Below are 22,548 nucleotides of genomic sequence, written 5' to 3' on the forward strand. Positions count from 1 at the left end.
GCATGCGCAATGCATAGACGTGCTGTCCGGACGAATTTAGGAGACGGACTCGCGCGTGCGTACATGTTTGGGGGAGGAGCCAGCAGCAAAACACGAAAATTATTAATGAAATCATTATATTGTAAGTATACGCGTTTGTAAGGAAGACTTTCCCGTTTTCAACTCCTTTTACATACCATAAAAGGTGTGAGAAATATGCTACAGTGAAAGGTCTGGCACTAACTTGTATCTTGCCCTTTGAAATGCCAGGTTGCTTATACAGGTTAAGAGATTTTATTAATTATTTAATAAAGTGAGATAGCCACCGTACCTGACATAACGTCACTGTTATGCTTTGACAGAAAAACTAAAAAAACCTCTTAACTGCACAAACACAGACCACACCCTCTAAAGTTCCTGGAACAAGATTCAAACTGATTTTATATTGTATTGTATGACATTGAGATACTGCAAGTTGCACAAAGTACGGCAATGTACCAGTTATGTGTATATGTAATGCGTATTTAGACTGTAATACTGTCGCACCTTTTTTGTGTGCTGGTTACCTATAGTTTTTCTTTTCTTTTACTGTTTCAGCCTGAAGTAGCTGCACAAGAGTTGTCATGGAAATCTTACCATTTGAGGAGATGCAGCGTTGCAGGTGCCAGAATACAGCTGCAGCAAGGTGGTGACTCTTGTATTCAACAGTATGTAAGTGGTGCAATGAATTCCCCCTACATGTGAAAACACATCTCAAGACTCAAGACTCATCTCTTTCAGTGAACTTACATTGAAATGACTTTCTGAATTGCATGCTTGCCATCTGTTGACCTTCTTAGGCATGCACATGAGCAATAAAACATGGAAAATAGGCCTGGCATTTACATGTCTTGTTCTGAAGCCATTTTAGATTTTTTATTTTTATTTCTTTGGTAGTGGTATTATTTATATATGTTTAGGGATCTATTCTAATGTTTCTGGTGGATTGCACAGTCAGAAAGATGGTTACAGTCTTGCTTTTAGTGCCAATGTGCCCTTAAAGTCCGCGTGAACCAGAAGTTGCTGCCGACTTTATTTCAGTGTAGTGACGTATTTCCAGCTGAAACGGAATATTGAATAGAGGGCATGGTTTTATGTTTGCGCTCCTCCTCTCTGTCTCTCACTCATAGCAATCTAACGGTTGGAAGGGTGTGTTTAAGGATATTCTGCCCAAGCCATCAAACTGACGTCATCAGAGAAGGAATGCAAGTCCAGAACAGAAGTAAATGTTCAGATTTTGATTAAAGATTACGAAGACAAACATTTTTTTCATTGGATTAACTTGCACGGATTAATTGTTTACATCAAGACTAGCAATGTGCGCTAATAAAGTAAATAAAGTCAATTTTGATTTCATGCGGACTTTAAGCTAAATGTTTAGACCTGTTGCTCCAGTGAGACTATCATGAAAACTGGGTTACTCTGTTAATATATATGTATCATTTTCATTAGGAAACGAGTTGACAAGAAGTACAAATATTGGTGAATATACACTATCATTCAAAATGTTAGGGTCAGTACGATTTTATTTATTTATTACTTTTATTTAGAAATGTTACATTAAAATGGCCAAAAATGACAGTAGCCCCTCACTGCAGAACAAAGATCCAGGGGGCGTGGTTGGATCCACATCTAGGGGGTGGAGATGGGTGGGTTTATGGATCAGGGGGTGGAGACGGGTAGGTTTAGGTATATGTAAGGTGGGAGGAGTTGGATCTGGACCCAACCACGCCCCCTGGATCTTGTGTTCTGCAGTGAGGACCATCTCGAAAATGATATTAAACACACTTACATTGTTACAAAAGATTTCTATCGCTATTTTTTAAGCTTTCTATTTACCAAAGAATCCTGAAAAAAATCACAGTTTCCACAAAAATATTATGCAGCACAACTTTTTTTCAACAGTGATAATAAATAATAAAGGTTTATTGAGCAGCAAATTTGCACACTAGAATGATTTCTGAAGGATCATGTGACACTGAAGACTGGAGTAATGACCGCTGAAAATCCAGCTTCAACATTAGAGGAATACATTACATGTTAAAATATATTAAAATTGAAAATAGTTATTTTAAATTGTATTATTATATTAAAATATTATGGTTCTTATTGTATTTTTGATAATAAACAAATGCACTCTTGGTGAGGATAAGCGACCTTTCAAAAATATGAAAGAAAAAACTAAATCCTTCCGACCCCAAATTTTGAAAGTAATAATATATATGTATTAACTTATAGGCCATCCAGACAACTTGAGATAAAGTGAATGCATGACATCATGTCCTCCCTGTTTTCTGCTCTTTTATCAAATGTACACTGAATAAACTACCAGTTTTCACAAGAATATTTTCTTTGTTTTAGGGTTATTACAACATCATCTCTACACCTCTACATGGTTTCTCAGAAGACTCCAGTAATGAGGGTGCCTGCATAGCGCCACTGGCGCTTAACAGTGAGGAAGGATCCGTGTACTGTGTTTGTGGAGACAACATCCCCTTCCTGAATAAACTGATAGAGCACTTTAAAACGCACACAGCCGAGGTGTATTGCTACCTGTGTTGGACAAAGTTTGGACGTGTAATGTCGCTTGGCGTTACACGTAAAAAATGCCCACCCAAAGCAAAGATTTGTGTGTGGAATCTGTGGCGCTCTCTTTAGGTGCACGTGGCATCTGAATGGACATATGGAAAAGCATCAGAAAGACACCATGGAGGTAAAACATGCGGTTAAAATGGAAGAGACAGATGAAATCGGCATCAAAGAGGCCATAAAATACACTGATATGAGAAAAAGCACCTTGAGGGATCATTCATATTGTGTCTCAGAGCAAGTAGCTTCGAATGACACTTGCAATGCCACCCAGAAATGCATCGACAATGACAATCAAGCCTCACACATCAAAACAGAAACCGAAAGATTTGCTTTTATTGATAAACAAAACGACACCTTCAGCTTTTCCTCATGCCCCTTGAGTCAATCAGAGCAAGAGCATCTAAGCTTTAGACTGAAGGAAGAGAATGATATTGAGGATGGGCTCGGAGAAACTGCAGCTTGTGAGGTGGCTGCAGAAGAAGAAATTGGACTGACGGAGGATGACGAAAGTACTGACACTGACGACGAGGTAAATCCTGACTCACTACCCCCTGGTGACACGGCATACATCCCGGATGTGGACTTGAGCTCAGACCCTGATGACAGTGACTCAAGAAGCAGCTCATACGACCGTCACCGAAAGAAAAAGAGACGGAAAAAACAGACCCCCGACAGGAAAAGACCTGCAAATAGGAATCTAGAGTCAGTCGACATTGCAGAGAAATTTGGGTTTCAGTCCGATTCTCCCTTTTGCTGCTATGGCAAATTCGCTAATTTGGAGAAGCACATGGACGATTGCAGGAACAAACTGAGGCTTGCTTGTTGCCTGTGCAGCATGGTATGTGAGAGTGAAGAGTTGCTGCTAAAGCACATGACCGAAAAACACCCCTCAGCTGGGTATATCTGTGCATACTGCCACAATGTTTTCCCTAGACAGGACAGTTTCAAAAACCATGTCTGTTTGAGAAGACCAACAGGCAGCATGAACTTGCCGGCCACCCCGGTAACCCAGTTACCTGTCGTGCCTTTATCCGACAGCAGTGGTCAAGTAAGAACTTCTGCCCCTGCTTTGTACACCAATCAAAACACCATTAAAATTATCAAAATAACTCAGACAGTGAACAAAGTTTCCACAGCCCCTGATCCTACACCTGCGGTGACCACCTTGGGATCAGCCGAAGCTTTAACGCTGCACCAATTGCTTCAGGCAACTCCTGTGATTCCTGCTAAGGTGACTGATTTGGTTCCACAAGTTGTGGCAGTGCCGCAAACTCTTGTCAGGCCCCATTTCCCTCCGATTTCTTGTTTCCCTCGCCCGAAAGTTCCTGTCCATTTATCTTCGGTAGTGTGTCCCTTGATCCCAAATCTGGCCAGGATGACTCTTCGTATCCCTACCCCTTCCAATCCACCTCTTCCAACTCAAGTAGTTGTATCCTTCTCTCCCACTGTGAACGTCTTTGCACCCGGGCTAGTATCAGCCAACAGGCCTGTTCTGAGACAAATGCCTCCGGCTAATATTAGACCCCTACCTGTAAACATCCCACTGATGACCTCGGTCACTTGTCCTACCCTGGTCAGCACTCTTATTGGGAACAACCAGCCACAGATCCCTCTTGCCCAGGTTAAGGCTCCGTTACAAATAGTGGCCATGTTTGTGAACCGAAACAGGGATTTGGCTCTGCAGAAGCGACTCAAGCAGAGTTGGCGCTCAAAGACCATCTTCCCCTGCCGTCAATGCGGTGCCGTCTCGAGACAACCATCACTGAGGGTGCGTCATCGCTACTTACACCGCGGGTCAAGGTTGTACAGATGTCAGTGCGGAAGGTCGTTCCAAAGGCAGCTGCATTTGCTGAGACACCAGGTTCAGCATGCGGAGTCAGTCCGATTTGTTTGTGCACGGTGCGGAAATACATTTGAAGGGGCGCATAAATTGACCTGGCATAAACAGAAGCATAGAAATGGCAGGCGGTGTGCGAAGAAGAAATGCAAGGTGGCTTTTGACTGTAGCTGTGGACAGATGTTTACAAGGCCATCTGCACTGTTGTGGCACATGCTTAAAAACTCGAATCTTTCGAAACACACTCGAAAAAACTCACAATCTGTCTTGGTTTGAATTATTTGTGTAAATGAATCACACATAAGATTGAAAACTCACCTTTCAATCGACTGGGCCAATCTACTGCCCTAATTGATCTTTGTACAGTGTTTGTATTATGTGGTCAGCGGTGATGTGATCTGATTTTTTAATTTTTTTTGTAGACTGAAGACTTTGAAATTTAAAAACTAAAGTCTATATCCGTAATAGCACAAATAGTAACATTTTAACCCCAAAGATAAGTTTTGTTTCAGAGAAATGTGATGTGAGCATTGGTATAATTTATCTTTATAATTTATATAAATAGATTTTTGTTCTCCGTCATAAGATGGATGCGACTGCTGAAAGTAAAACTCTCATTTATTAATGACCAAAGAAAAACACTTGTTTTTTTTTTAAATTTTTATAAGGGTTTGTGTCATAAGGCAATGATTCACTCTAACCCATTTGTAATAAAAAAAAAACATACATAAATACTCAGAGATGTGTTTCTATGCTTTTTTTTATAGCTTTCTCATCATCATATGGTTGGGAAAACACAAAGCCAATGAGATGGCTTTATCAAAATGTGCAAAAATAATGCTGTAAACGTTTTTCTGGCATTTTCTCCTGGCATTTTTATGTATATTTCACAATACAACATGCCAAAACTGAATTCCTGATCAACTTATCTTGATTATAAAGCGCTAAAAATGTTCTGGTTTGCTCCTCTCTGTTAATGATTGGTCAAATAATGAGTCAGGTGCCATTCATATGCTTCCTCATACCAGCAGTTTTAAATATGCAAAAACAGCAGTAAAACTAAGATGAAGTTCTTGTTTATAAAAGAACTACACACAACAGACCTGACCTCTTTTCTTATTCCCATTGCCCTCATATAATCATTATACTGCATACACATCAAGGTATTGAGTCTCTTGAAAATTATTCACCCCAAACAATAAAGGACAAGCACAGCCTTAACCAGAACGATGGCCAAACATGCAACATACATTTGTCCACCAGGAGGAGATACCAGAGAGGAATGATAGGCTCTGTCTTAATGAACTTAAATACAGGCTTGAGCAATAAAGATTTTTTCCATTACACCAGTATTCTGAAGACCATAATACGCAAAACATTTTCATGGTGTAATTAGAGCCACCACATGCCGTCATTCAACAGATGCCCTGTCAGGTTAAAGGGCTGATGGAAATTCAAGTCATTCACAGATTTTTTTATTGGGGTGCTGTGGGTGCAGGTGGTTCAGCCTGATTTAGGGTCGTTCTAAAAATATCAGTGTACAAGGGCAATAGTCTGTGAGGAAGTCTGGCTTACCCTCGACAGCTAACTACATGACTTACTCTTTGACTTACCTTTGTAAAAGTTGCCAGCAATTTACGGAGACCTTCATCAATGTGTAGTGACCAGGATGTATGCACATTTAAATGTAACTGGGAAATAGTGTATCAAATTGGAGTCATAAAGTTATTATCATGCTGCTCAGCACGATTCATCCCAATTCTGAGATGAACATCTGAACTTCAAATGTTTTCTTCAGTTTGATAATGACTAACTTCCCCAGTATCAGGTAAAAACAGGAACAATAGAAAGAATGATAATTTTTTAAAGTTTCACATTCCTTCTGTGACTTTCATACTGATATAAATCAAACTGAGGCCTGTGCGATTGTGTTAGAAGAAATCTAAATTTGTTCCTTTGTGTAACACCAGAATCTCATAGTCTTGGTATCTATCATGAACTGAAACTAAATCAGGAGTCAAAAGTTTAAAGTAACCAAACAACCTTTTCCCAAGTTCATGTTTGTAGCATTGAGGAAACGTTCATAAATACACATGACAGAACGTCTGTTCAAAATAAAACTGTCTGCTGTGGTTGTTGCTGCTCTTAATCCCTTTGTTCATCATAAAGATCCTCCATCAGTTCAAGAGGCTTGATTGAAGAAATCTCAGAAGATGAAGACTACATAGCCTTCAAAAGAGATGTCACAGGTCACCTGTGCAGAGATAGAGCCAGACTTTAATGCAAAAAACCTACTCGTTTAGGTCAAGCACATAAACACTGTTGACAGCATTACCTGTGGTCCAGTCTGCGGTGATTTAGTGCCTGTGTGAGCAGCTCAGAGGTGTTTTGAAAGGAGCGTCCCAGCTCGTCCAGCTTCTGCTCCATGGAGATGATTCGCTGCTCAAGCTCATGGTAAGAGCTGTTCCAGTTTGCACTCAGATCGCACATGATCATCTGCATCTGTTTGAAGACAAAGGCCATTTCCAGATATTTCCAGCTATATTTCATGAGTGAAAGATGATTTCCCCCCATATTAAGCACATCAGTAATTAATAAGATACTCAACATTTGGTCAGTTTTTTCACTCAAAATATTTAAGAGACATAGTTTCTGAAAGATCAAGGTCTTGTTTTTCTTTTTATGTGCACAGCCTTAAGTATCACACAGGACACTGTCAGACTTAAGGTAGTTTTTACAGAGGTTTTTATGGTTTTACAGAACATTTATATGTCTGGGTTAGGTGAATGGCTCATTTATTCAGGCAAACTGACCTAGACACGAGTCTGATGTATGTCTGACTTACCTTCGAGAGATCCACCATCTCACTGGCATAATCCCTTAACTTCCTCTGCTTCAATCGCAAGTGACGAAATCTAGTCGAGACAGGAAATAAATGAGTTATATTCTGGTGCAATGGTTTTAACAGAACTCTAGTCAGCTTGGTTTCTCTAGTAATATTTAATTAATTGACACTCCCTGGATTTGTCAGAAATGTGGTCTGTGACATGATTAAGGATATTATTAGTTTTCCAATGATCATTTTCTAGCTTTGTCAAAGAAAGTGATTTTATCACTTGATAGGCCTCTTTTGTACATACATACAACCATTTCTCATACAGACATACATTAGTTCTATTTATAATTAGTTCAACTGAATTGTTTAGTTGTATATGTACATAGTAAGCGAACAAATTAATATTATTGAAACCTTTTTGCATTCATGTAGGTTTTTGAGGTCATTTCAGGGTTAAATTCATGATTTTCGCTTTATTTTGTGACCTCGAGTAATGAAAGTTTTAGTAGTACATTTGTTTACTTTTTGAAATAGGCCTACTGGCTGATGTCTCTGAATATGCTGTATCCCAAAAAAGCAAAACGGAAATCAGCTTTTGCAGGGGAACCATCAGCAACTGCCGTAGCATGCAGAAATAACCAGTGTCCGTGTGCAAAAAGGGAACAGACCGAAAAACACAAACCAGAATGACCTCCTGACTGTTTGGTGGTCTGCTTGCTGGCATGCTGTTTTAGCTGTCCCTGCAGCACCCACTTTATTTCCAGAGTATTTTTGGTGGTTCTGCTAACTGTAAAACAGGAAGTCAGAATCCCTCCACCCTTATGGCCATCCACAGTTACTCACAGATCTCATACATGCACACATGGAACATTCTAAGAGCCAGATTCCTGTAGTCATTAACGATGTTAAACGCTGCGGTGTAAATTCAGACATCACAGCTTCCTATTCACTGGTCATAAAGGAACTGCAGCCAGCTGAGCATCTCTCCCCAAACTCAGCCCCTTATCTGCAGGAAGATGTCAGGACTGTAAACAATAAAGTGGTCAACAATCAGCTGAGAGACGGGGAGCTGCCATTCTCTCAATGACCACAAGATAAACAACCACAAGACCACATTTTATCCAAGCTGCTTTGCACTGCATAACGTGATCTCTGTGGAACTGACATGTCATGTATGATTTTATAGAAAATGACCAAGTGGAATACGATCAGTTCCCTTAAAAAAATGCAGTGTCCTCTTGCCATGGGCTTAAATAGTAAAATATTCCAAGTGATGGTCCAGATGTTTAATTGGTTAACTGTTGCATGAGTTTGCTCATTGTCATATCTAATGCTTAATTTACATATTAAACACATTAAACATTTCCTCTACATATATTTAATTACAGCAAATAGCTTTGATGAGCTGCTTGAGGTATAGTAAGCATCTGAATATGTACTTTATCATACATAAATGTTCATATACATTTATACCTGAAAAACATTGTATAGACTTCTGTTTTGTTAATAAGTGTGAAAATTTTTTACAAAATGGCATTAAAAATCATCTATTCCTTCAAAGTCCAATATGTAAAATTACATAAAATCTACATAAAATACATATTTTACCAAAAAATATATATGAAACTTTATAAAGTATTTAAATTAAAATGAAAAATCTGTAATATATATATATATATATATAAAATATGAATGTAAATAATTTTATTATTTAAATGTTTTTATATATATATATATATACTTTAACATATATAATTGATAAAATAAAATAAAAAATACAAATATTATGATTAATTAAAAATAATAATAATTTTTCTACATTATAATTTAAAATAATAATTCATTTTAAAAGATGTTTAAATATATATTTGTTAAAACAATTAAAAAAAAAAATCCAACTGCACAAAATTATTTTATGTCAGCTGTCCACAGACCCTCTGCCATTCTCTTCGAGTGAATCTAGTATGAAGTGTAATGGTTGAATGCAGATTGTAATGGATCACTCACACACGGATGGCCTCCAGCAGGCATCTCTGGTGATGATGATGCTCTCCACTGTTGTCCTTTGTATGGGTGGTGCGATGCAGTAGCCAACATTCTCTTAGCACATTGGCTGCTGCGTGCCGGATCTGTGTCACAGAGAATTTGATTACAGTAATAAGTAACCCATCCATCATCGCTCTACAATGATAGTCTATTGACAGTCTGCAGGCCATTCCTTAAGTAAATAGTTGCATGTTTACATTGTTCAGAAGATAGCTGATCAAATACTGTCTGAAACTACTGTACAAGTTGCTGTCTGTTTAATTACACTCAGTAACTATAATATGATTATTTGTGATGTGATTGTGTAAATGACAAATTATAACATAATCTGGACAGGATGTAAGGAAACTGGTGCAGTTTATTAAGGGGGCGGCCTTGATGAAAACAAAAATGGAGCGACGGGAACGGAAGGACAAGTAATGGTTATTTTGAGGGTGATTTGAGGATGAGAATAGCCATCATAAAGTTATATGTGGGTTACGGACAGTCGAGGGCTTTTTTTTCAATCACACATTTCGCTGCTTTCTTTGATTCTATTATTGTCTGTGTGTCTTCCAGTTAAAGACCTGCTCATAATGATGTCACAAGCTCCCTGGCAATTTTGTGTGTTTGTGGTTATTAATAGAGTGTCCAACTGTGTCCAGATGTCTTCCTTTAACGTATCATCAAGGTAAATCATTGCAGGACCTGATGAGTAGGACCTGTGGCATGCGCGCACACACACACACACACACACACACACACACACACACTCAACAATACACCCTGTGACAGGATATGGCTTTTGCCAAGTTAAAAACATAGGTTCAGACCTTCATGAATGAAAGGAATATTCTGGGCTCAGTTCAAGCTAAACTCAATCAACACCATCAGTGGCATAATGTTGATTACCACATTAACTATTTCCACTTGTCCTTCTTAAAAAAAAATCAAATTAAAAGCGGGTCTACAGTGAGGCAAACGCAATAAAAGTAAATGAGGCCAATTTGTAAACATTAAAATACTCACTATATGATTACTATTTAATACTATATGTATTAATATGATTTTAGTGTGAAAAACATTGGTTACTAGCGCCCGATTTCACAACTTTCCCATGACAACACAACATCAGAAACCATAAAATGACAGAAAAATGATTGTAACAGCTTTACAGCTATAAGTGCTTTTATAAATGTTTTTCATTTTTTTCTTCAAAATTGGGTCACATTCACTTCTATTTGAAGTTCGCCATCGTAATGAAAACTAATAATAATTTAAATAATATATGTATTTTTATTTACTTTGTATATAAATTGTATATTTAAAAACTAATATACAGGTGCATCTCAATAAATTAGAATGTCGTGGAAAAGAGATGCACCTGTAATATATATAATTATATTTTTATTAAATTATACTTTATAATTTTATAATAAATTAAATATTGTATAAATTAATAAATTAAATGAATAATTAAAATAACATTAATTTAAAATGTGATTTAAAAAAAATTAAACTGTCCAAAAGTATTTGTGTCAGCTTCCCACAGATCATATACAGATCATTTAAAAAATGATGGATGTCACGGCCACACCAGGCTCATCCACCAGAATTCTAATCACCAGCATTCTAATCAGTCACACCTGTACGGATCATCTCATCACCTAGCCAGCACTATAAAAGCACACACTTCTCACTGCCTCATTGTCTGGCCTCCCTTTTGGATAAAGGACTCAAAACGTATGCTTTACTTACCCATGATCCTCTACTTACCGCCTTCCAAGATCTTTTTCGTCTCCCTTGTCTTCGCCAGTGTCTCCCTCTATCTCCTCATTCGAATCCTGCTATACTCACCTGTCCCCGGCTCCTGGCAATCTCCATCATCTCATTAATTCTGTGTGTGCTCTCCAACTCTGGTAAAACAAGGAAAACATCATTATCTTCATTAATTCACTAAAGACTGTCTATTTACTTGAACTCACCTGCCATTATCCATTGCTACAAAACTGTTAATAAACACACCTGTTGGGTTAACGTTCCATCTTGTCTCAGAGTCTAGTATGCCATAACAGAAGACCAGACCATAACAGCATGAATCCGGCAGGTGTGGATCCCTTCCAGGAGCTGGTGGCTTCCCTCCGCAAGGTCCTCAGCACACCCGTTCGCACTCCCACTGCACCACCAGCACCTGTTTCCTCACCAGCGACATCTTCAGCACCCATCTACAGTGCCAGTCCCATGGTCAGTCCAGCGCCCTACTCTGGCTCGGTGGATGAATGCAAGAGGTTCCGCCTACAGTGTTCGCTCACCCTAGAGATGCAGCCACATTGTTTCCCAACGAAAGAGCTAAAATCTCCTTCATTCTGTCTCTACTCTCAGATCGAGTGCTCCAGTGGGCTGAATATCTATGGAATCAAGACGGACCAGCAACCCATTCACTCAATGCCTTCATTGCTCATTTCCAAAAGGTTTTTGAAAGACTGGTCAGAGATTCCTCCATTGGTGAGCAATTATACCATCTTCGTCATGGCAAAAGCTCCATTCAAGAGTATGCTCTCCGATCCAGAACCTTAGCAGCTTCTTGAGCGCTTTATTTAAATGTCCATCAGAGTCACCAACCGAGTAATGGGCTGTATGGAGGATAATCAGTACCAAAAACTGTCTCTTTTCCACCAGCCAGAGGATCCCAGTTCTCCAGAACCTAACCCCGAGTACATGCAGATCGACCAAATCTGTTCTTGGCCGAGCATCAACGTTGGCTGACCCAGGGGTTATGTTTATATTGTGGCCAGAGTGGACATATTTTACAAACATGTCCCATCCATCCTCCTAGACCCATGGTGAATGTTGTTTCCTATTCTCCCATTAATATACATCCACTCACCACTATTGTTCAGCTCACCACTCTGTTACAATTCATGCCATCCTTGTCTCTGGGTCAGCTGGCAACTTCATCTCTGAGGACCTATGCAACCAATTCCAGCTTGAGAAAATGTAAACCACATTCAATAGAAGATTCAATCTATCACTGGTTTGATACTGGTTGGGTTCACTTCCAGGAATACATGAACAAGGTGTTCCGGGAGTACCTCCATCGGTTCATCCTGGTGTATATTGATGACATCCTAGTGTACTCCTGGAACGAGGCTGAACATCGCCAGCTCATTACTAAGGTCCTCAAGAAGCTCTGCGAACACCAACTGTATCTCAAAGCTAAGAAATGTACCTTCCATCTTTCCTCCATCCAGTTCCTCGAATATGATATCAGTTCCAAAGGTATCAAAATGGACGAGAGGAAGCTGAATGCTATCAAGTCCTGGCCCACACCAACTACTATTAAAGAGCTCCAGAGATTTCTTGGTTTCTCCAACTTCTATTGCCGTTTCATCAATAACTATAGTGCCATCACCTCTCCTCTCACCAATCTCCTGAATGGCAGGCCCAATTCTCTGTCCTGGACCCCAGAAGCTACTGAGGCAATGAAGACGCTCCAAGATTGCTTCTGGTGGCCTGGAATGGCTCACGAGATCAGAAGGTACGTGAGTGGATGCCAGGAGTGTGCCATGGCAAAAACTCCACGCCATCTACCATCTGGCAAGCTTCTTCCTCTTCCCATTCCTCAGTGTCCCTGGTCAAATCTAGGAGTGGATTTTGTGATGGATTTGCCTCAGATGGGTTCACCTGAATTCTGGTTGCGGTAGACAGATTCTCTAAAGCCTGTCGACTGGTTCCCCTCAAGAGCCTACTAACAGCAATGGAAACAGCAGAATTACTGTTCAGTCATGTGTTCCACAACTTCAGCATTCCAGAGGACATAGTCTCGGACAAGGGTCCTCAATTCATCTCCCGAGTCTGGTGATCATTCTTCTCCCTCCTAGGTGTGACCTTCAGACTCTCTTCTGGTTATTACCCTCAAAGCAACGGCCAAAGGAAAAGAAGATCCAGGAGATAGGCCGTTACCTCCGTACCTTCTGCCATAGCCACCAGAACTCCTGGAATTTTTACCTCGCATGGGCCAAGTACGCACAAAACTCCCTCCGTCAACCATCCACGCGTCTTACCCCATTCCAGTGCATACTCGGTTACCAGCCACCACTGTTCCCCTGGTCTGGGGAATCTTCTGTTCTGACATCTGTGACCCACTGGTTCCAGGAGAGTGTGAGGGTCTGGGACTCAGCTCACCAACATCTGCAGAGGGCTGTCCATCATCAGAAACATCATGCAGCTGTCCGGAGAGCCTCCACTCCCATTTTCCAACCAGGTTCCAGGTTCAACCCTGATAAAACCTCACCTGCCTGTAGCTTTCTAGTAACCTTTCAGACCTTGATTAGCTTGTCCAGGTGTGTTTGATTAGGGTTGAAGCAAAACTCTGCAGGACCGACGTTCGCCACCCCTGTACTAGAGGATGGAATGGTCTGTGCAGTCAAGGAGATCTTGAACTTCTGGCGCCGTGGTGGTTGGCTGGAGTACCTTGTTGATTGGGAAAGCTATGATCCAGAGGAAAGATCCTGTGTCCCCAGGGATGACATCTTAGACCCCAATCTTCTAGCCGAGTTCCATGCATCATGTAGTCGAGGCCGTCCACCATGACATTGAGGATTTCGGCCCTCAGGAGCAGGCCGTGGAGAGGGGAGTTCTGTCATGGACACACCAGGCTCATCCACCACTCAGCGCACTCAATCACAAGAATTCTAATCAGTCACTCCTGTCACAGATCATCTCATCACTCAGCCAGCACTATAAAAGCACACACTCCTTACTGCCTCATTGTTTGGTCTCCATTGTGGATTAAGGTCTCAAAACATATGCTCTTCTTAACCACGATCTTCTACTTACCTCATTCCAAGATTTTGTTTGTCTCCCTCGTGTTCTCCAGTGTCTTCCTCGATCTCCTCACTCCTCACGATCTCCTCAATCTCCTCCCAAACCTTCTATACTCACCTGTCCCCAGCTCCTGGCAATCTCCATCATCTCATCAATTCTGTGTGTGCTCTCCATCTCTGGTAAAACAAGGAAAACACTCATCATTATCTTCATTAATTCACCCAAGACTGTCTATTTACTTGAACTCACCTGCCATTATCCATTGCTGTTGATAATAAAACTGTTAATAAACACACCTGTTGGGTTAGCGTTCTATCTTGTCTCCGAGTCTGGTATTCCATAACAATAGACAAGGTAAAGTTATTTTTTGTTTAAATTTTTATGTCACAAATGCTGTCAAGTAAGCTTAAAACCTGGAATATTCCTTTTAAAAGTTTAATATTTTCAGTGGTGGGAAATAATCAAATGTAACTACATTTTCAAAAACACCTGTCAATGCTTGCTCACTCAAAGCGGTCTGATTTAATTTCCATTTGTCGAAACTCTAAGCATCTACCATCTTCCTCTATGCATTTAATTTGAGGTCTCTCCTCCTTCCCTCTGATGGATCCTGTTAGAGGAGTGCAAGCAGCCCACCTGCCCCCCTCAGCATCAAGATCCACCCCTCAGCACCGTCTCTCCTTCACTATTTTCCAGTGCAGATGCTAACGCTCGCTCACAGGACACACATCAGTGCATTTTATTTCCTGTCTGAATTAAACTTCTCATGGACTGACAAGTTTTCCTGACAGGGACCTGATTGTTTCCTCCCTTTGACGCCTTTTGTTGGCTATCAAGAGCTCAGCGGCCATCTCTGCCTTGCCATCCTAAGCATTTTCCCATACTGTGCTGCTATTAGGAATCCCCTATTTAAGGAAAAAATAATATTATAAAAAGCCTCAGAAATCATAACACTCGTGCGATGTGGAAAATAATGCTGCTTCCATTCATGCCTCTGCATCCTCCGGGTCACTGCTTTTTATGTTTCTCATCCGAAATGGAGGGATATTTTTAAAGATTAAGTTAAGTATTCCCAAATGGCTAAGCTAAGCTTGGTTATCATTAATGTATCTTTTTTTATCACTACCAAATCGGTCATAAGGAAATAACCAAGTACACATAGGTGTTGATAAAAAGACAATGAAGAACTGAAAGAGAGTGGCATTTATGGGGTGCTCACCCGCTTGGAGATCTGAATGTCCATCATGAAGAAATGCACATGTTTCTCCCCTTTGTTAAGCGCCAGTTTCTTAGTCATGACTGCTACCAACATAGCAGTACATGCCACACCCTGACAACAAACACATAGACATAAGCATGGTTACCATCTGTCTCATTATCCCAAACATGTACTCAGGCATAAAGTATTCAGAGTTAATGATATTCAGACAGTACACATAATTCTACAAAGATTCTTTGTAACAAGTGTATAAATAATTTTTTTGGGAATGAAATATAATGGCATTTATTTTATTCAAATCAGTTTCAAAATTTGGAAAGCTTTTCCAAAACAAAAAATATAGGAATGCAAACCATTAATAAAATAAAATAAAAGAATAATAAAATAAAGTGTAAAGTGTAAAATAAAGTGCATATGTCTATATGAAGAATGTTTCCATGTAATTTTACACTAAACAGTTAATTTACCTGAGCTCCTTAATTTGTTGCATTAGAGAAAAAAATGATTGAGAGATAAAGAAAGGGAGACAAAGAGAGAGGCAGTTAGTTGTTGTGAAGAGAAAGAATAGTTAGCAAGCAGTAGTAGGATTCGTCATGGTATTGACTAAAAGGTATGAAGACACGAAAGCTTACAGTTTTTCCGTAGTTGATTATTCACAGCAGTCAAGGAAAATGTTGAAGTGTAATTACAGATCTCCCCTTAGTCAATCATCTTAGTAAGCCAGAATTAATCAATTCAAAGGGCAACATCTTTAATACTACCATAATTTTTCACAAGAGTTGCTCCCAAAATGCTCTTATATATTCTGCTGGCAGACAGTGTGAATTCCTGTGTTATAACTTGAAATATGGAGATACACATTAATCGTTTGAACTGTCCTGACCCCACAAGCAGAATGTTCAGGAATTCATGCAAGATGCAAAAAGATACACTACAAAAAAATCTTGATTAGTATTTTTTTCCTCCCCCACTATAAATATTCAAACACTTAAATCAAATTACTCGGGAAGAAAAACAGTATAATCTTATATAAAACGGTATATAATTATGCACAAATTCATTGCATATGACATAATCATGTAAAAAGCTATATACAAGAACATATCTCAACTTCTTGATTGATGCTGTTGTCACAAAATGTAAACTATATTATTGCCCAACGTCTGATAAAAGCAACTATAAGGCATTAAAATATTAAGATATTATAAACATTATCATCATCATTTTCTGAAGCTGCTTTGAAACAACGTGTATTATGAAAAGTGCCATATAAATAAATTTTACTTGAATTTTGACTTGAAGCTATTAAGAAATGTTTTCAGAGATTATAGCTTGAACTAAGTTTCTTATACAATTGGCAATTATCTCATTGTGTGTTCTTTTTTTCTTTTTCATGACATTAATTTAGTTTAAGCTTAAAGCAAATGATTTGCCATTGATAACCAGGGTTATTTTAGTATCACTGAGATACTATTTTAGTTTTTATTATTTTGAAGGTTAGTTTTTATTTTTATATTTTGTTTTCATTTTAATTTTATTTAAAGTTTTTTAGTAAAATTTTAATTATAACATTTTTTTTTAATTACTTTGTTTTTTTTTAATTATGTTGTTTTCATTCATTTGGGGCATGAGGGGGGCAAGAAGAGAAAAATACTGATTAAGAATATATATTGTTTGCAGTGCAGGTGGTGGAAGTGCAAGTCAAACACACAGAAGAGCATCATACTTCCACTTGATGGGTAACAACAGGTGATAATGGAAGCTGATCCTGATACTGGAAAGTCATTAAAGTCTCATCTTTATGTGGAGAAAGTGATGGGAGGCATTTATATGAGACAACCAGGCATGTTGAACACTTTCGTTGAATGAGCTACAGGTGAGAGGGCTATCCCACACTAATGAACATCCCGTATACTGTTCCAACTGGATTAGGAAACTTTTTTTTCTGGTTTTCCAAGTCTTGGGCACAGGTTGGCACACCCTCCTGATCTAGTGGCGCCAAATGCTATAAACCACCTAAAAATGGCAATGGTGGAAAGTTTTCCCTAAAAAAAGGGGAAAGCTTATAAAAACACTGAGCGAGGGAGAGAAAGAGGAGTGAAGGATTATTTTCCACTGTGTCAGGGAGGTGTCTGGGTTTGGCTTTAGCCCCATGCTTCTGTCGTGTGAGCCCCATGCTCCTATCCTGCCGGCTTATCTGCCCTGATCGGAAATGAGGGATGGAGAGAAGAGAAGGGCGGACAGTCCGGTGCAGATGCAGCTGCCTGAGTCAGAGAGGGGCTGGAAACCTAACCCTCACGAACATGCGGCACAACGCAGCACATGTTCACAACACGCACTGGCACACGCTCTTACCGTCACTGTAAACATTCGGTAAACATTTGTTCATTAAGTACATTAGTTATCATGAAAAATACTACTAAAGCATTTATTAATCTCAATTGTAAATAAAAGACTTTGTAAATCTCAATGTATTGCTCGTTGTTGTTACTGTTAGTAAATGCATTAACTAATGGGACCTTTTCGTAAAACTTTGTTACTAATCGTTCTTTCATTTTCTGACTTTTTTCTGTTTTTGTATTTATCTTATCTTTAATTTCTTTGAAAATTACCTTGTTTTTAAACTACAAAATTGTAATTATATAATAAAAACTACCATTTGACCCTAACGTTCTGAACTAATATGTGTTAATATTTATATTAATATTGAAAAACAATAGTAATATTTAATAAGCTTCTTCCGAAATTAATACATATCGACTATATTTTCAATCATTCTGTCTGAAATGATCTTGTACGGGTGTAACCAAAGTACTTGGTTTACAAACAAAACAATCTGTGTATCATTTTGCTAAATCATTCCCTCCCTTCTTCACTTACTGAACTCTATGCTCAGATACACCCAGACACACAAACACACACACACACTAATATGTGTTAATATTTATATTAATATTGAAAAACAATAGTAATATTTAATAAGCTTCTTCCGAAATTAATACATATCGACTATATTTTCAATCATTCTGTCTGAAATGATCTTGTACGGGTGTAACCAAAGTACTTGGTTTACAAACAAAACAATCTGTGTATCATTTTGCTAAATCATTCCCTCCCTTCTTCACTTACTGAACTCTATGCTCAGATACACCCAGACACACACAAAGCCTGAGAGTCCATATTTAAAGCATTTTTTAAATATGTCCATAATGCCTTAAAGATATGATTTCAGTGTACAATCTATAACAAACAAAAAATAATTTGCTGGATATTTGTTAAAATGCAACTTATTCATTCAGATCACCATGTTTATTAATCATGCAACTGAATACCTGAAAGATGTCACAGACTGAGACTATGATTTTATTTAAATCATAATCTTCATCCTTCATCAGAGTGCCTGCTAGCACAGCATCACTGAAATCCTAGTTGGACTCCAGTGCCGCTGTCAGGAAGGGTGGAAGAACAGCTGTAACTGTACAAAAAACGTGCCCAGATGGACGTGGATCTTATAACTCAGTCACAAAGCTTTAAGTGTGATGAAGTGGAAGCTGCCGCATCTGCAGACTGATAAACCAAGTGCAGCCAGGTGCCATTTAGGAGACAGATGACTTACAAACCACATACACACTTGCTAAGACCGGTATTAATTGATTGAACTATGTTGTGAATATGCATCTTTAATTATACGCTATCCTGTGATCAGCGGGTCAGTAAAATGTACATCTAAAGTGTATGGCATAGTTACAGTTCATTTTTAATGGGACAAAGCTGAAAATGACTGTCTGTTGTGAACTCAGTAATGACTCTGAATGATTCACTGACTAAGTGACTCTGATTTAAAGCACCAGCTCATGAGCGAGTTTGAATCTCACTCATTAAAACGAACATAAGAGTAATTTTTCACGTCATTATGGCTCACGTTGTGTTTGTTGTTGTGATGATATATTGCATACATATATTGTACACCGATATAGCTGACTAAAGCACATAGAGCAAAGACACACACAGAGTTTTCAGGCTAAATTATTGTCGCATTTGCGACTATTTTAGTCAAAGTCGAGAGCTACCTAACAATGCATATACAACATCCTATGATAATGCTAAACAAATTTTTATTTCTTTACTAAACCAAAGAAATGGAGCTCAGTGAACCAGTAGGAGTCTTTGTCTTCTTTCATTTAAAAAAAAAATGTTTTGGTCTTTAACAAAGACTACACCTTAAGAAAAAGTACAGGGTACAACAAAAGTGACTTTCATTGTTTTGTCAATAATTACATAATTTATTGCATTTGTCTCAAACTGCTCGTGTGTAAAAGAGTACCAGTAGATCTAGAGCAGTATGACTAATAGTTAAGAGTTAGTTAAGAGTTTTATTTACCATGACACCTGTGAAGAGACACACCAACTTGCCACAGCTGGTGTGAGGGGACACATCTCCATATCCCACTGTGAGGAAGGTGATGGCTATCAGCCACAGTGCTGTGTCCATGCCACCTGTCTCTACCTGCTGCTGCCTATAGGCGGAGACAGAGAGTGACTGTGTAAATATACGCAGGGTATGCATTCTGCAAAACTAACAAAATAAAAAAAAACTTAAACTGATTGAAAATTTCAAAATAATTGTTGCAAAAACACAATGACTCATACATGCCATGACAAGTAAACCAGAATGTATTGTTCCAAATTTGACAGTCAGTAATGAGCTGGTGGTGAAGAGCAATTTGTTTGTTCCTGAAATAAATCTATTCATAAGAAATGTATGACCACAACTCAAATTGACCATCAACATCAGAAGAAGCATGATAACACTTGATGAGCTGTTTCTAATGAGTCAAGCAAAAGGAAAGTGAATGGAAAAAGCATAATAAATACTGTTGCATAAGTGTTTGTGTAAGTGTTTCTCTACAAATAGTTGCACATTCTGTACCTTTCACACAGTCGCAGCATCCAAGATGCGGAGAGCCAGAAGAACATAATGAAGACCAGCAGCGTGCGGGCCGGATACTTGTTCATTAGCACCTTGAGCACAAAGCGGAAGGTGAAGTTGATGTTGTTGAGGGAGCCAATGCTCCTGTATGAGGCACTGAGGAGCACCTTGCTGTGTAACAGGACGGCTCTGTGCACGAGATACAGTCTCAGGAACATGAGGGCCGACAGCAGCAGCTCCACATCCAGCATGACTTTTTTGTGACTGGAGGACAAGCAGAGGGGGATAGAGGAATTTTGCTCCGGCTTCCCGCCCAGTCTGTCCCCCATATCTGGCCTCAGGTAGATAGCCACTGGATGGATAGCACAGACAATGAGCTCCAGGGAGATGCCAAGCACCCGGTTACTGGTCATGGCAATGCGCCAGTCCACCTGGTTGTGGTCAGTGATGAAAAGCTTGAAGAAAGGAAAGAAAAACAGAGGCAGGATGAGTATCAACAAGAGAATCACTTGATTGATCTCATAAGGAAGCAATGATTAACAAAAGTACGGCAGAGACGAGAGAGTGAGCAAGGCGTTCTTGATTAACTGTAAGAATGGAGCCAAAACAAACACAGCCCTGCCCTCCCTGATAGGACGCCCAGCTGTAAACTGTTTTGGACAAGTGTGTCAGTGAAACTACTCGAAACCATAAATCACAAATGAATGGCTCATTAATTACGACACAAAAAATATTAAACATGACTTAGAGCTGCAAATGAGTAACACCATATAAATCAACAGTCGTCTTGGGACAGTTTGAAAAGTACATGGACCAGAATTTGGTTGTAATTGTAATTGTTGCTTACATTTTCCTGCTACACTTATTGTACCAGTTCCAGCTGCTGTATAATCTGCAAAAGTTTTTCTCTCTGCACTGCAGAATTCTCCTCATCCATGAGGTCATTGGGTGCGATGACAAGACATGGAATTCTAGGTAACTTGATCAAACATTTAAGCATTTTAAATCAATAGAGACTTACTGTGGCAAACAGGCATGGTTTAGAGAGGAAAATTCATAATGCTTAAACTGCACAAAATACTGTAAAATATTAAGTGTAACATAATTAATCATACCATACTATAATCTAATCACAATATAAATATATTTGTAATAGTGTTATTTTATTGTATGTGCATCGCAAGTGGTTCTAGGGGGTATTTGGAAAGGTTTTGCTTTTGCTTTGTGAAACTCATAAAAAAATGTATGAAAAACATTAAAAATAAAAACATTAGAGGTGTCAGTACATTAATATACATAATCTTGATAAAAGAAAAAAATAAAGGATAAAAAATTAAAAAGGTTATTGTGAATTTTCTGACATTTTTCTTGTAATTGCACATTTATATCTCACAATTCAGACTTTTCTTCTCAGAAATGCACTTGCACTGGTAGATACATTAACTTTTACATTAAACTTTTAGATTTTATATGAACTTTTATGAAGTGTTTCTGTAGCTTAAACAGTAGTGCAGAGCATGGCATTATATCACTAAGATCATGGCTTCGATTCCCAGGAAATGCATTAACTCATAAAACAAAAACAAACTTGTATAACTTATCTTATTATTAAACTTATAATTTATATTACAAAAACAAAATGTAAACAAATTATGTTGCTCTATAAATACTTAAAGGGTTAGTTCACCCAAAAATGAAAATTCTGTCATTAATTACTCACCCTCGTGTTGTTCGAAACCCGTAAGACCTTCGTTCATCTTCGGAACACAATTTAAGATATTTTTGATGAAATATGAGGGCTCTCTGACCCTCCCATAGACAGCAAGGTAACCACCACGTTCAAGGTCCAGAAAAGTACCAAGATGATCGACAAAGTAGTCCGTGTGACATAAGTGGTTCAACTGTATAGTTACGAAGCTACAAGAATACTTTTTTGCGCAAAGAAAACAAAAATAACGACTTTATTCCACATTTTCGTCTGTACACTTTGGACACGCGTTCACGACAGTATCATGACGCGAGCGTGTGGCGGCGCTGACCCAGATCGAGAGTGATGACGTCATTACGCCGGATCTGGGACAGTGCCGCCACACGCTCGCGTCATGATACTGTCGTGAACGCGCGTCCACAAGGCTTTTCTGGACCTTGAACGTGGTAGTTACCTTGCTGTCTATGGGAGGGCCAGGTGCTCTCAGATTTCATCAAAAATATCTTAAATTGTGTTCCGAAGATGAACGAAGGTCTTACAGGTTTGGAACAACACG

At 38.9% G+C, this 22,548-nt stretch overlaps 2 protein-coding genes across 6 annotated transcripts in view; one reads left to right on the top strand and one right to left on the bottom strand.

The window, feature by feature from the left end:
- Positions 1-58: 58 nt before the first annotated feature.
- Positions 59-5,038, top strand: LOC107657614 (uncharacterized). 4 transcript variants are annotated; one of them, XM_016445767.1, is made up of 2 exons: positions 59-121; positions 2,380-5,038. In XM_016445767.1, exon 2 carries the CDS (start codon positions 2,702-2,704, stop codon positions 4,721-4,723), a length of 2,022 nt encoding a protein of 673 aa, XP_016301253.1. In that variant the 5' UTR covers positions 59-121; positions 2,380-2,701; the 3' UTR covers positions 4,724-5,038. The 4 variants fall into 4 exon arrangements, with proteins under 4 accessions (XP_016301253.1, XP_016301251.1, XP_016301252.1 ...); XM_016445765.1 differs by lacking the exon at positions 59-121 and adding an exon at positions 591-690; XM_016445766.1 differs by lacking the exon at positions 59-121 and adding an exon at positions 591-686.
- A 70-nt stretch (positions 5,039-5,108) lies between these two features.
- The window catches only part of LOC107657667 (intermediate conductance calcium-activated potassium channel protein 4-like), a 23,908-nt gene continuing 6,468 nt past the window's right edge, over positions 5,109-22,548 (bottom strand). The window contains exons 3-9 of one of the 2 annotated variants that reach the window (XM_016445841.1): positions 20,285-20,739; positions 19,736-19,871; positions 15,355-15,465; positions 9,291-9,412; positions 7,293-7,362; positions 6,783-6,949; positions 5,109-6,701 (exon numbers count right to left, since the gene is read on the bottom strand). In XM_016445841.1, the coding sequence (XP_016301327.1) occupies positions 6,698-6,701; positions 6,783-6,949; positions 7,293-7,362; positions 9,291-9,412; positions 15,355-15,465; positions 19,736-19,871; positions 20,285-20,739 (1,065 nt within the window). In that variant the 3' untranslated portion in view covers positions 5,109-6,697. Of the gene's footprint in view, positions 6,702-6,778; positions 6,950-7,292; positions 7,363-9,290; positions 9,413-15,354; positions 15,466-19,735; positions 19,872-20,284; positions 20,740-22,548 lie in introns of those variants that run through there. The other variant, XM_016445842.1, reaches the window with a different exon arrangement.

The sequence above is a fragment of the Sinocyclocheilus anshuiensis genome, unplaced genomic scaffold (genome assembly GCF_001515605.1).
Source record: "Sinocyclocheilus anshuiensis isolate Anshui unplaced genomic scaffold, SAMN03320099.WGS_v1.1 scaffold43, whole genome shotgun sequence".
In the NCBI taxonomy this organism is placed as follows: Eukaryota; Metazoa; Chordata; class Actinopteri; order Cypriniformes; family Cyprinidae; genus Sinocyclocheilus; species Sinocyclocheilus anshuiensis.